The sequence below is a fragment of the Pagrus pagrus genome, assembly GCF_965226575.1.
Source record: "Pagrus pagrus genome assembly, chromosome: 19".
NCBI lineage: Eukaryota > Metazoa > Chordata > Actinopteri > Spariformes > Sparidae > Pagrus > Pagrus pagrus.
The window spans coordinates 11,879,027-11,892,466 of NC_140203.1; the positions used below are offsets into that span (position 1 = coordinate 11,879,027).

Genomic DNA, 13,440 nt, shown 5'->3' on the forward strand with positions numbered 1-13,440 from the left:
ACTGTAATTAATTGCTGCCTTACAGTTTATAAATTTGAATTTTGTAAATTTATAATAATAGTAATATTTTTGAAAAATACATTTGCCATGCACTCTCTCACACTCACGCTCGCGACCTGACGTGGTGACGTCACGGCACTTCCGACTGAAGCATGCGTGGGCTAACAAACTGGTAGGATTTGTGGTCGGTTGGCGTTTGGATCCAGCATTAGTGGTATTAGTGGCATGGTGTGCGTGGGCGCATGCGCACATTAGCATCTGCATAATGTCGCTTCCGGTTGGTAGACTTTTCCAAAGGGTAAATCAGCGTCAATGCGTTTTGATCTCCAGAGGTAATTAACGAGCTCGCATACGTGATTTATTACGACTGCTTTTTAAATAAATCCAGCTCGATGTACGTAATCTGTGTAAATGTAGAAACGAAGCATGTAAAAGCCTTGTGCCAGCCTGATTTAGCAGCCATAGGGGACACTGACAGCACTGACACTGCTCAGCTAGCTTATGCAGCTAGCTGACGAGCTAAAATCGGAATAAATATCTATAATTAGGTTGTAGCTATATAAATAATCAGCCAGATAAATGTCGGATAGCAAAGATATTTCAGAATATCGACGGATAGATGGATGTAGCTCGCACATTAATGCGACAGTATTTTAAAACTTTCTTAAACAAGAAAACGACCATTTATGTATGACATTTCAAAATTAATATGTATGAGGGAGTAAACCTGCCATGAATGATGATATTGATGACAGACATCTATTCCTGTATAATATTGTACTTTTATACCTGTATTGCACTTGTAACTGTATTGCACTTGTATCCTCCATGTTGTTTTTCATTTATTTACTTCTTTGTACTTTAAATGGTCAATAACCCTCCTGTTTACAGGTGTTAGTATTGTACTACAGCACCAATGTTACTGATATTTCTATGTCCAAATAAACTAAACTTGTAAGCAATAAACGAGGAGAACTCAAGACGAGCAAATAATCACAACTTTTTAAAAATACAATCTACAGGTTTCACCAACAAGCACCTGCTCTAATTATTAAGGTAAAGGAAAGCAGTTTACTTCATGTATGTATAACCAGATGTGTTTTGAAACAGCAGCTGGACTTTTTCAGTCATTGTATCAGTTTGTATGTATCAGTTTGTATGAATTTCTTTTTCATGACCAAAAGGGATGAGCCAAAGATAGAAAATGGTTTATTTCCATTTTCTATTTTGTAAAACAATAAATAAAATCACTTGAAAGCAGAAATGAAGAATATATCTTGATATTCCGATGAAGCAGTCCCATTGTTTAAGACTTGCTATCTTTCTTTGTTTTGGGCTGATTTTCAAAATCCCTAAGACTAATTGCAGGGGATAGACTGACTCCTGGTTGAGAAGTGGAAGCAGCTCCCTCATCTTCCCTCCCATCCCATAAGGGTGTGACAATGCCCTTTTTGTGAAGGCTTAAAAGAGGTGGGGAATGGCACCAAGGTGGCTCTCACACTCATTCTGCACCTGTCCCTGACTCACTGAGAACCTCATCCCCTTACATTGCCAGCCAGAAACTGTGGTTGTTTGGGCGCTATTTTTTTTTTTTCTTGGCTGCCCCACATCATTCTAGTGAGGACACTGTGTTTGTTCTTGAAACCCAAGCCCCTATACACCTTCAGTTTTGACATTTTATTTCACTGGGGCTTGTAGGAGCACATTTCAGTTTGATTATCCCCTCAAGAGGCATGTTTATTGGTTTATTGTCCAAGTAGCTGACATTGGGCATCCCCTCTAGATGTACATGTTTTTGTTCATATTTTTATGTAGGTTGGGCTAGCCTGTAAGCATTTTACTGCCAGTACCGCCACACTGTAACTGGTTGTGGTCATTTCCAGGTCAAGAGCAGCAACTCTTATGGTTTTAGACATGACAAAACAAGATTGTTCAACTGTCATATAAAGGTCCTTAAGAAGTATGCTGAAATTTTCAAGGAAAACCTCTTCAAGGTGACCCTGATTATAACCATGAGATCGATCAGAACATTGGCACAATCCTACACTTGGCGCTCTCGTCTCGAAAATGACCACATGACATCTGCTTTCTAGTGATTTCATTTTTGTTGTCTTACAAAATAGAAATCGAAACCATTTCCATGATTTTGAGGATCCCTTTCGGCCACAAAAAAGAAGAACACCTTGGATTTCTCTCTTTTAAAGGTCTCTTGTGATTGTCAAGCGTGAATCTCCTGTGTCACAACACATCTGTCCACCTTAACAAAAATAGACACCCACAGCTGACCACAGAACATATAATCTAAATTATAGATAAATAAAATGTAAATTATAAATAACCAAACAGAGAAAATATCTATAATGTAATACAACTTAATTGTGACATAAAAAACAAGTCGAGAAACAATAAATGGAATAAATAAATAAAACATGGGGTAAAAGGGAAAATAAGGGTAAGTTATAGACACGTGCGCCACACATGTTAGTCTCTGGTTCATAGACGGTATAATAAATTGTCTTCAAGTTGATACAGGACATAAAATCTTGGTGTGGGAGTGGGAAGGAGAGGCAGAATATTTCAACATAAGTTAGATTGCTCATCAATCATGTACAGAATGTTAAAGCCAACATGTTCACTTTTGCTTTTGGCAAATTCAAATCTGGTGCAATGCCACAGTGACAGACAAAGAATTGGGCTCAATTTGGGTTGGAAGAGTGATTAAGACGAAAATCACATGACCACTCAATTTTCCGGAAAGAAAAATGAATGGCCAGCAGATACACTGACCCTGGCCTGGCAGAATGAATAAGTAGGCAACTTCGACCAATATGTAGCCCAAAGGTTAGAGATGCTGATGGGTGGCCAGAAGGCTGCTGGTTCAAACCCTCTGAACCAGCAAGATGGCACAGTAAATCTGGCCGAATGATAGCTGTCTCAACCAGAGGGTTGTCAGAGTCTAGATTAGTTTCAAAAACCTGCCATTATGCTCTCAGCCACTACAGTTTGTGTGTTTATTTATGGGGTGTTTGGATAGGTTAAATACAGTTGATTAATTTAGCAATGGGGATTGAAAAAAGTATTTGATTCTAGTTTATAGAAGAGTTTGAAGCAAGGAAACTGGGAGGTGACGAAGCAGCCTTTCTAAGTTTGCTGCTACCCTCTGAGTTGAATCAGTGGAGGACAGATTTATTTAAGATGTATATTTTTTATTTGATCTAAAATAAGAAAAAAATTAACATGATCAACTCCATTAGATTTCTTTTCCTTAGAAGTTCTCAAAGAAAATTAAAAGTGAGCATTTTCCCATAACTAATGTTTACGAAACTAGGAGGTAGTCTTTGGGTAAACTTTCCAGAAAAGTCCCTGTATATTATATTTTCTAAAAAGTGCAGTATCTGACAAGTGTGCAGAACAATAGTGATCGCTGATTGGTGGGGAATTGCTGCGGGGCGGGACTTCGAGTAGAGGTTGAGACTAAAGGACAGCAACATTGCGCTCCTCTCTATTTATGGTGAAACGAAACTATGTGTTGAAAACCCTTCTGATCAGGCTCAAATTTCACCAATAAAGTGCAGCTCGCAGCCACAGAGGAAGGTTAAGCGAAGACAGTTAGTCAGAATACAGGCAGAGGATGTTGCCTCAAGTCGTGCATTTTGAAATTTATATCAGTAATGAAAGACAAAAGGCATCAATACAATATTTGGAAAATATTCACAACAACCTGTTTTTGTTATGTGAGGGCAATAAAATAAATATCAACAGCATTTTTAGACTGTCTTGGTCCAGCTGTGTGAAAGTTTTTAATGTTGCTCCTCCACCTTTGTCTCCTCAGCACTACACAGTAGTAGCGCTGGGTTTACAGACAGCAGCTATGATGGCCTGTATCCTGGACACATCCAAACCACGCCCATCCAGAAAGCCCTGTTGGCTGTCGGGTCAGGTGTGGCTGCACTGCAAAATCCCTACAGACATGGTGAGACTCGGCATGGGGCTCAGGCTTAGGTTTTTCTCTTCATCGCCCGTCTTGTAACGGGGTGTACAGTTGCTGAATGGTCATGACGCACACCATATTAGTGCAACGCCCTGGTTTGATTTTGGCTGGGGACATTTGACCCCTTTCAATGCGTTTCCTGCCTTTATCTCTGCGGCCAAAATAAGGCAAAATGCCAAAACAAATGCCAGAAAAAGCCTTCCCATGAACAGAAAGTACAGCCCAGTCACAAACAACCTACTTTATAGTCAAATATGGAGATCGCTCTCTCACGCTGCGATAGAAAACCCCTAATGTCCCAAACTTTGGAAATTTGTGTAGAATCAATCTACATGTTTAACTGCTTTGAGGAAAATCTTTCATACATTGTAGCCTTTTGGAAATTATGACATCCATCACTCAGATTTGTTCAGAAAAGGCAAAACAAGGAAAAGCTTCTTCAAATTAAATAAAATTCGAAATATTTACAACTCGTGAATATTTAGAATTAGAAAAAAACACAAACATGAATAAAAGTGTAAAACCTGTCACCGTCGTTAATGCCTCCGCTATGTCCAATGGATTTCAGGTGGAATATAATGGAAGTCTGGTAACAGCAGCTGAAATAACTAGTGTCTAACACATTGTGCAGCACTCCTTCAGTGTGGCAGTAAGTTAGCAGCAGTAGTCATTTCACTGAAGAGGGGATTGCAAAATTATAGGTCATGTAGTCATACAAAAACAGCATGCTACTGAATCAACCAAAGGGCAAAGCACATGTTGACAGCTTAATAAAATAATAATGAATAATATAAAACGACGGGAAGAAATGAATACCTCTCGGAGTTGATAATGTGTCCCGCAGAAACATACTATTTGTCAAGAATGGTCATTCAAGTCTGATTCAACAACATTTCTTAACACATTTTTCAGTCCTGAAAAAGAAATTCTGTTATTCGTTTTGTAAATTGATTGACTGGTGGGAAGTTAGTTGTGCCAGATTTATCTCAATAAGTTCAAAGTGAAGATGTATCCCTCATGACTAAATCACAGGACAGAAACTTATTTTTATCTAATTGCTGTTAGCAGCGAAAATCTGTCCTTTTTTTCTGCATTTCATTCGCCCAAAACTCTCATTTCAGATTTTTGTTTAAAGATACTCAAAAGTAAGAACAATGTATTGCAATAATCCATTTAAGGCCTGCTGGTGCTTTGCAACATTCAACGAGTATGTGTGCTGATGAAACCTCAGTCAGCCAGTCTGCAACTGATATCAGTAAGGCTGTATCCTTGGCATGCCTGACACATTACAGGTTGATGAAACTTGAAACACTTTGTCATACTGTGTATAATTCTCAGTAAAGTGAGACTAACTGGGGACAGTACCTGATGTCCTGTTCTCATGCACTCATGAAAGTTAGACTTTCTCAGACTTTTATTCTCTGGAGAGTTATGTTACTGGATCTGCTTTAAAAACAAATGAGCCAAGTACACTGAAACTGTCAAGGAGGAAGAGAGCATTATCTGGACATGTCACTTCCCATTTAGGGAACACAGGTGTTTTTGACTTCTTCACCGCAGTATCGGTTGATTGCCACAAGACAATAGCTGCTTTATAAAATGTAATTACAACCTGATTTGATAACATTTGACTCTTCCCACCAATATAATTTCAACTCCACACTCTTGTTCCCTATCAGACTTTCTAGTCTCCAACTCAGATACCTCATGACATCACCAGACTTTTCAGACATTTTCTCACGCTTGAAAAATCCTTCAAAGCCACAGCAGACACTGAACAGCTGTTTTTTACTGGCTGATTAGTACTCCCTGTGATGACTAAACTAAACTAAAGTCAAAATGTACACCATTCTGGGTCAATCAGTCATTAAATTGTAGGTGTAACGTGTTAAAAAAACCCTCTGAATTGTACTTTTAATACCATTTAATGGGATGAAACTGTCCCTACAGACATGGTCGCCGTGCTCGGAGAGACGACAGGGCACCTAGCGCTGATAAAACTCAGAGACAGGATGAGAAATGATCCCGAAGGCTACACTATCCTAACGTGAGTCCTTGTCCATTCAGATTTAGATTTAACTTTCTCTGCTGTGAATCGCATTTTATTTCGTCTTTCTTGTCGTTTACTTGTTATTGCAGGGAAAGGCCCAGAATACGTCTTTCTACACTCGATCTGAACAACATGGCGTCCCTTCCTGACGGCTCTTTCGGGAGGGAATACCTCCGTTTTCTGGAGGACAACGTGAGTCCCCACCGATGTGTCATGAAACTCCAATCAAAGACAGCTTTATACTTCAACACGTTTCCCCTAAAATCCCTCCATCTATGTTTCTCTTTCATCTTTACTAATGCATTCGCTTTCCTTATCGATCAGCATGTGACCCCTGACTCCAGGGCTGACGTGAAGTTTGTGGACAACGAGGAGCTGGCTTATGTCATGCAGAGATATAGAGAAGTCCATGATTTGCTGCACACCCTGCTGGGCATGCCCACCAACATGCTGGGTGAGTCGGGGTCCATCACTGTCCTACACAAATCCTCAAAGTGTAATTGTGTTATTTAAAGGAGCTTGATAGCCAAGCAGTTTAATGCAGTTTTTCTCAACTGCTAAGACACGTTTCTTGAAATTATGCTCCATTTCCCATAGCTCTAAAAACATATTCATAACTGCACTCTCATCTTCACAGACTTCCATGTCAGAACCAAACTCTCCCCTCAAAACCATATTATCTTACATCAAAACCAAACTGCCTTCAGACTTCACATAGAAGCCATCATATACATCCACACACTACAAATATGAATATGAATTCAAAACTGTGGCATAAAAACCTGCTAATGCAATGAATAATGGGGCCTGTGGTTTCCCCCCAGATCAAGCTCTCTAGGCTACACTTTACACTTTGAAAGGTTTTAATTCTTCAATGTACTTCAGTAAAATGAACTGAAACTGAATAAAAAGGAAATGTACTGTTAAAATATGCATCTGCATAATATGCATAAAGAATGTATGCAAATAAGTACAAATGTATTCATTAACCAATGTAAACCAATGGGGAAAAAACATTAGTCCTAGCCAGGCTGTGATGGAAAACCCCTTGTATACCTTAATCAACCCTGGCAAGCCTCAACCGTTACAGACCTTCAACCGCCCTGCAAATCTAAAACATTCCTCTATGGGGTTTTGAAAGGGAGAATGTGCAGGTAGGAAGATGTTGCTGAATCGAGGGTTGTCCGTGATTCACCCTTCTCCACCTTCAGGTGTTGATCCATTGTTCCAAAACATTTGAACTGACACATGGCCCTTTTACCTATGTATCCTAAGTCTCTATCTAAGTTAAACAAATCCAAATCATGTGTGTGGGGATTGTGTTTATGGTTGTGGGAAATGTGCCTGTCTTTTTGTAGATGGTGTCATGGTTTGGGATGTTTAGTTAGAAGGCCCAGTTATAATGTGTAAGCAGTCAAGAAAAACTGTAACAGTACATGATGTGGCGAAGAAAAAGTCTCAAGGGTCTGGACTTAAACTATGTGTACGCACAAAGACAGGAATGTGCAGTTATGTGTTCTTTTTGTCAGATTTCTAAAGCTGTGTGTACGCCTGATTCTGTTTTATGAATCTTAATCACTGTGTACGCATTTCCACTACCACAATTTTCCATACATGGATGTGAAAACGCTCTAACACATCCGTTTAGATATCGAAATGTATGCCTGCTTCACCCCTCAATCGACCTGTCAATGAGAAGAACTTCCAAGAAGAAAAGTACATTTTCATCAGCCAGGTTTCACATCAGAACAGCTGTCATTACAGGCAAACGTTACAGCTGTGATTATTTGTGTAGTGCCCACACATGTACCTGTAAACCATCGTCTCTGTAATATCTCAGTCATCGTTATTAAATGTCAGCTGATCGATGTTCAATCTGTAGAGCTCTTATTGAAACAAAGTGCTTCTCAATTCAGGATCAAATTAAAAGATCATCACCGGGAAGTAAGGGTTCAAATGTAGAATACCTTCTCTCACCTTATATTTCATGTTCACCTCATCATTTCACCCGCAGCTATCTCTAAAATAACGTCCGTACCGCACATTCATCTTAAATACCAGTCCATGTGCAGGGAAAGGCGTATGTATGGTTTGTGCGGACACATCAGTTTTCCATCGGACTGCTGACAGAATAATGAAACTTAATCGTGTCTCTTTCTCTTCCACGTTTCCCTTTCCAATTGTCCTTACACAGTTCCTGCTTTTAAAAGCTTTTTCCTATGTAATTGTTGAGCTAAGCTTTCTGTCTTGCATGGACAGATTCAGCCTTACTATGAATAGACAAAAACTTTGAGACTTGTGTAACTAAGAGACTAAAAGTTTCATCACGTAAGCCGGAAAGTTGAAACACTTGACCGTTGACTTTTGGTTTTCTCTTCTCCTTTGAGCTTAAATAATCTAAATATTTATTTCTATTTAAATTTCTCTGTACCTTTCAGGTGAGGTGGCAGTGAAATGGTTCGAGGCCGCTCAGACTGGACTTCCCATGTGCGCTCTCGGCGCTGTGTTGGGGCCACTTCGGCTAAACACAAGGTACAACGCCAGGGTTTTTACCAGGGTTTCAACTACAGCACAGTACTGAAACACCATGACACTTAGCTCTGACTGTGCCATATCGTGCTATGATTAAAAGTTACAGCTTGAGTGACTCAACAATACACTCATAGTATTCACCTGTTTCTGTGCACTAACCATAAAGAACAGCATGCAACAAACATGTGCGATTAATCAGACAATTACTTTCATTGTTTACTGCTTGTGTTATAAAAAACATTCCAAGATCCAAAAATACTTCCTTTAGAGTTCAAATGACATAGCACTTTGAGGGTATCGTGCTTCCGCATCGTGACGCATTTGTCAGTGAAACAGGACAGGCAGGCAGGACATAACCTTGGGAGGAATAATAATAATTTGACATTGTACACAACGGGAAAGCAGTAATCATCAGGGACACACAGACAAAGCCCATCGTATGCTCCTTGTAGTTGCTGAAGGATTGATTGAAGGGTTGATGTTACAAACCGGCTCAGAAGGTCGCAACAAAAACGGAGACCACACAAAGGCAAACATTTTGAATAATATTTCATTCAGTTTGAACCACATTAGACCAAAGCTAAATGAACACAACCAAACTAAAACCCTGCTGGGTGGGAGCACAGGATACAGAGAAAAAGAGGGAGATCTCCAGCTCTCTTACAGCAGGAGCAGCAATCACAGGAAGTTCACTCACTCCTGCCGCTCTGCCTCAATACAGAACAGGTAAAAACACAAGGAATCACAAACAGAGTGGGAGTGGTCGTCACACTGATGTCATGATATCATTAGTTAAAATTGGTGGGTTCAACGCGTTATATTTTGTTTTACAGGAAGAAAACATTGAACAAATTGGATTTTGAAATAAGAATATAAAGAGATGGATTTTTAAATAGGTATGACCGGGGATGTGATCTAAATGGGTGAAAGAGGCACTTCTCATTTCATCATGACTCTAATATAATAAAAAACAGCAAATATTATTATTTTGACCTGGAGGTTTTAACTTTTTCTTCTTAAAAAATGATTTAAAATCATTAATTGATTTCCAGTTTTATTACCAATTAAATTTCTTTCGATTTATCCATTAATTAACTGATCATTTTAGCTCTAGATTGCAGCCTTTTATGCCCTGAATTTCGTTTCTTAAACCAAGTTCACATTACTGGATTTCAGGATTGTGGGCCTGATCTGAGTTTGCTGATAAAAAAAAAAGCCCCAGATCAGAGGCAGATGGGCAGCGCTCACATGAACGACGGTATGTGTTAACAATCCACAGACCCTAGCAGGCTAAATATCTGGCACAGCCAATGAGAGCAGACCCTCTTCTCTCCCCCTCTGCTCTGCTGTCATCTGCAGCAGCTCTCTGAATCCAGCCTGTGTACGGAGCGACACACTAACAGCCTTTAGTTTCTAAAGAATACACACTTACACAAGCGTTTCAGTGTATGTAACCGCAATACGAGCAGGCAGCATTTTCAGTGCATAAATAATCCTTGCTGGCCGAGCATCCAAATCCACTCTCTCACCTTTATTATTTTCTTTTTCTGTAAATCAGCACACAAACAACCTTGACTTGATTCAGCTATGTACATAAGACTACAAGTGTAGTAAAAAGCATTATCTCAACTCTGAGAACAATGCAGAAACAAATGATTAACATGTTGTAAACCTTCCCTATTCTTTTGTCGTCTAGTGATAAGAGCAACCAACTGTAAATCCTTCTTGCCGTTGTAATAAATACCTGTGAAACGTTTCTTCACATGTGAATCATTAACCCTCATTCAATAACTGACCTTCCCTGTGTTTTGGGGAACTGGGCTGTGGTTAATTTATTCAGAAATACAATATGATCTATTTATTGTTGTGTAATGCTGAAGTATTCCTTCTTTCACCCAGCCGTTTACAGTCACTGTTCACCTCCCTGGGTCCGTGGGCTCTTCAGAACGGTAGTCGGTCGCGCTGTATCCTCAGCATCTTCTACGAGAGACGATGGGAGCAGAGCCTCGAAGACCTGCGACAGGAGCTCAACATAGAGCCGCCGCCTGTCATACTCAGTGCCACCAACAAGAGGAGCACCTGAGGAAGACGACGAGAAGATGAGTGACTCAGGAATCACGGGACAAAAGACTTTTGATTGCGGACAAACCCGAAATATTTCAAGTATTGCACTGTGGACTTTTTGTACGGAGGAAGGAGGAAGTTGTTAATTACGAAGGAACTGGGGAAGTTGGAAACATTGGCTTCTCCCTTCTTGCGTCTCCTAAGTCTTTCTACATGTTCAGGCAACTTTTAGTTTGAAATGAATCGTTTTGAGTGACTTCATTTTAACAGGTCACGCTCACACACTTTGTTTTTGAGAATGTGACAAAAAGTGTGTATTTTTTTTATCAGGACAAAAATAAATGTAAAGAACTGAATTATGTCTGTTATTAAATACTCACCAACACACTGAGGAGATATTTTGTCATCTGTTAAATCGGTGTCTTTGTGAGAAGCTTTCTGATTTTATACGGCGAAATTATCGAGAAATAGGAAAGCTGTTGCAGGTGCTCGGTACTAGCACTTCAGCGTGGGAAAGGAGCAGATGTTAGCTTTAAAACATGAGTGCGGTTGCTTCTGACTCACCGATCACTTACTGTATTATATGTGAATCAATATTTGCCTACTTTTTTACGGTAATGATGACATAACAGGAAGTTGAACTGTGCACACTGTTCAGCAGGTGTGTGAGACTAGTGTCAAAAATCACCTTAGATTTTCTGGTTAAGAGCCTTTTCCTGCTAAGATACAATGTAAAGGTTATTTTAAGGTAATTTCACAGCTTGAAAAACACGAAGAGAATAAGATAAAGCTTTCGGTTACCCGCTGCAGCCAGTTGTCAAATCATACCTTTCGACCACATTTTGCTTGGGACGAAGTGCACGAAGATAACCCATGATTTTACTTAAAGCTGCTTCAACTGAACGTCATTACTTGTTAATTGCGGTAGCACCTGTCGATTGTGTGAAAAAAAGTAAACTTGATTTGGTTTATCGCCGGACCACCAGACAACAGAGCAGCTTCTTTCTTCAGGTCGTCAGACTCCATGATTCATCCTCAGCACTTAAAAAGTATTGCGGTATTTAAGTTATTTTAACATACATCATAGGTGGTCCTTAAAGAGTTAATAACAGGCTTTTATAATGAGCTGTTTACACAATGTCTGTTGAAATTACAGGCGGGCACGTGTGGGCTGTTACACTGTTAACACCACATACTGTATTACTGAAACACAAAAATTCTGGGTTTACTTCATCCTGGTACAGTCACTGTTTAAACATCTCCACCCTGAAGCCACTTCTCTTATTACAGTTATTATGTTACTGTAAATGTGGGTAATAACCTGGACACTGTTTCTCTGCACTCTAGTGTTACAGTCATTAGTGATACAAACAATTCCTTATATAGATATAAAGTAGTTGTCATTGTGAGTCAGCGATGTTTTTATTCGTGAGGAAATTCTTTCTACCCTCTTCTGGCATGTTGCGTCATCAGGTCAGTATCAGAGGAACAGAGTGTCCGGGGTCACTTTTTACACTTCCTTACAATTTTTTTCATTGTTACTCAGTTCCCTAGTCACTAATGGTAAAGCCATTAAAACGATATCCCCTTTGCATCATTCAAACTGACAAACATGTGCCTGTTCACTCAAAAAAAAAAAACCCCAAAAGAAATATTAATGATAATTTGCCTAAAACAGTGATTTTAAGTGTTTTAATTACATATTAATTACATGTACATTGAATGTGCAATTTTTTTCTATCACATTGAGTAAATGTGAATCAATCAAATGACTTAGTCTGATCGAATTGAATGTAGACTTAAACATAAACCTTATGTGTTTATGGAGTTATTACACATAAAGTTAATGGTAACTTATTATTAGTATTATTATTATTATTATTGGTATTATTATTATATGTTCATTATGTATGTGTACGTGCTCTGTTTAAAATGGTTTGTGATTGTGGTCTATGTAGCAGCCTGCGGTCCTGTAGAGAGACTCTCACTTTCTTACTTTACTCACATCAGTCATCACATCTGCATAACTGCATTGGTGGGTTGTGACTGTGTTGGTTTGACTTTGCCGCCCTCTGGTGTTTATTTTCTGCCGGAAGCTCTGAGAAGACTTGGATGTGTTCACAGCCACTCTGCTTCATACAGTATTATGAACATGAATCATAAATTGAGTTTTGGCTCAAAATCACTTCCCCCTTTTACTAATGTAATAAAAAAAAGTTAAAAAACTAGTGATGTGGACTCAAATATGCCAAGTTTAAGAGAAGACACTACAGGTGGGTATAGTACAAATACTAGTAGATGTCACCACCAAACTTCCCCATTTGATTACTTAAGTTCAGACAATTATTTTTTGTAAGACAAGTTTTCTGAAATGTTATGTTCAAATATACGAACGAGAAATTATCTAATTAAAGATGTGGTGACTTGCACACATTTCCAAAGCCAGGCTCTAAATTGTTATTTCATTACAGAGGGAAGTTTGGATTAAGTGTTTATCCCTCCATAAATCAGAAAAGTGATAAAAGATACATTTTCACCATAAATTAGGAATTGAATAATATAAAAATATGATATATGTGAACAAAACCCTCAATAAAAACCTTCAGAATATAGATAGGAATAAACTGGAACGTTTGGTGTAAGTAAGTGCTACTGAATCTGAGATGACCCAAAAAAAACTCCTGCACACTGTGACCTTCATCAGGTTATCTTTTAAAAGTTATTTACAAGATAACCTGATGAAGGTCTTTCTACCGAAACGAAATTCTTTATCGCAAGTGAGATGAACAGTGTGCAGGAGTAT

The 13,440-nt window shown here is 39.0% G+C and overlaps 1 protein-coding gene across 2 annotated transcripts; it reads left to right on the top strand.

Annotated features, from left to right (window-relative positions):
• The first annotated feature begins 170 nt into the window (after window positions 1-170).
• Window positions 171-11,024, top strand: coq4 (coenzyme Q4 homolog). 2 transcript variants are annotated; one of them, XM_084382386.1, is made up of 7 exons: window positions 171-332; window positions 3,833-3,973; window positions 5,942-6,038; window positions 6,131-6,233; window positions 6,366-6,495; window positions 8,480-8,573; window positions 10,473-11,024. In XM_084382386.1, the coding sequence occupies exons 1-7, from the start codon at window positions 266-268 to the stop codon at window positions 10,654-10,656; spliced, it is 816 nt and encodes a 271-aa protein (XP_084238512.1). In that variant the 5' UTR covers window positions 171-265; the 3' UTR covers window positions 10,657-11,024. The 2 variants fall into 2 exon arrangements, with proteins under 2 accessions (XP_084238512.1, XP_084238513.1); XM_084382387.1 differs by lacking the exon at window positions 171-332 and adding an exon at window positions 1,040-1,056.
• The last annotated feature ends 2,416 nt before the right edge of the window (window positions 11,025-13,440 follow it).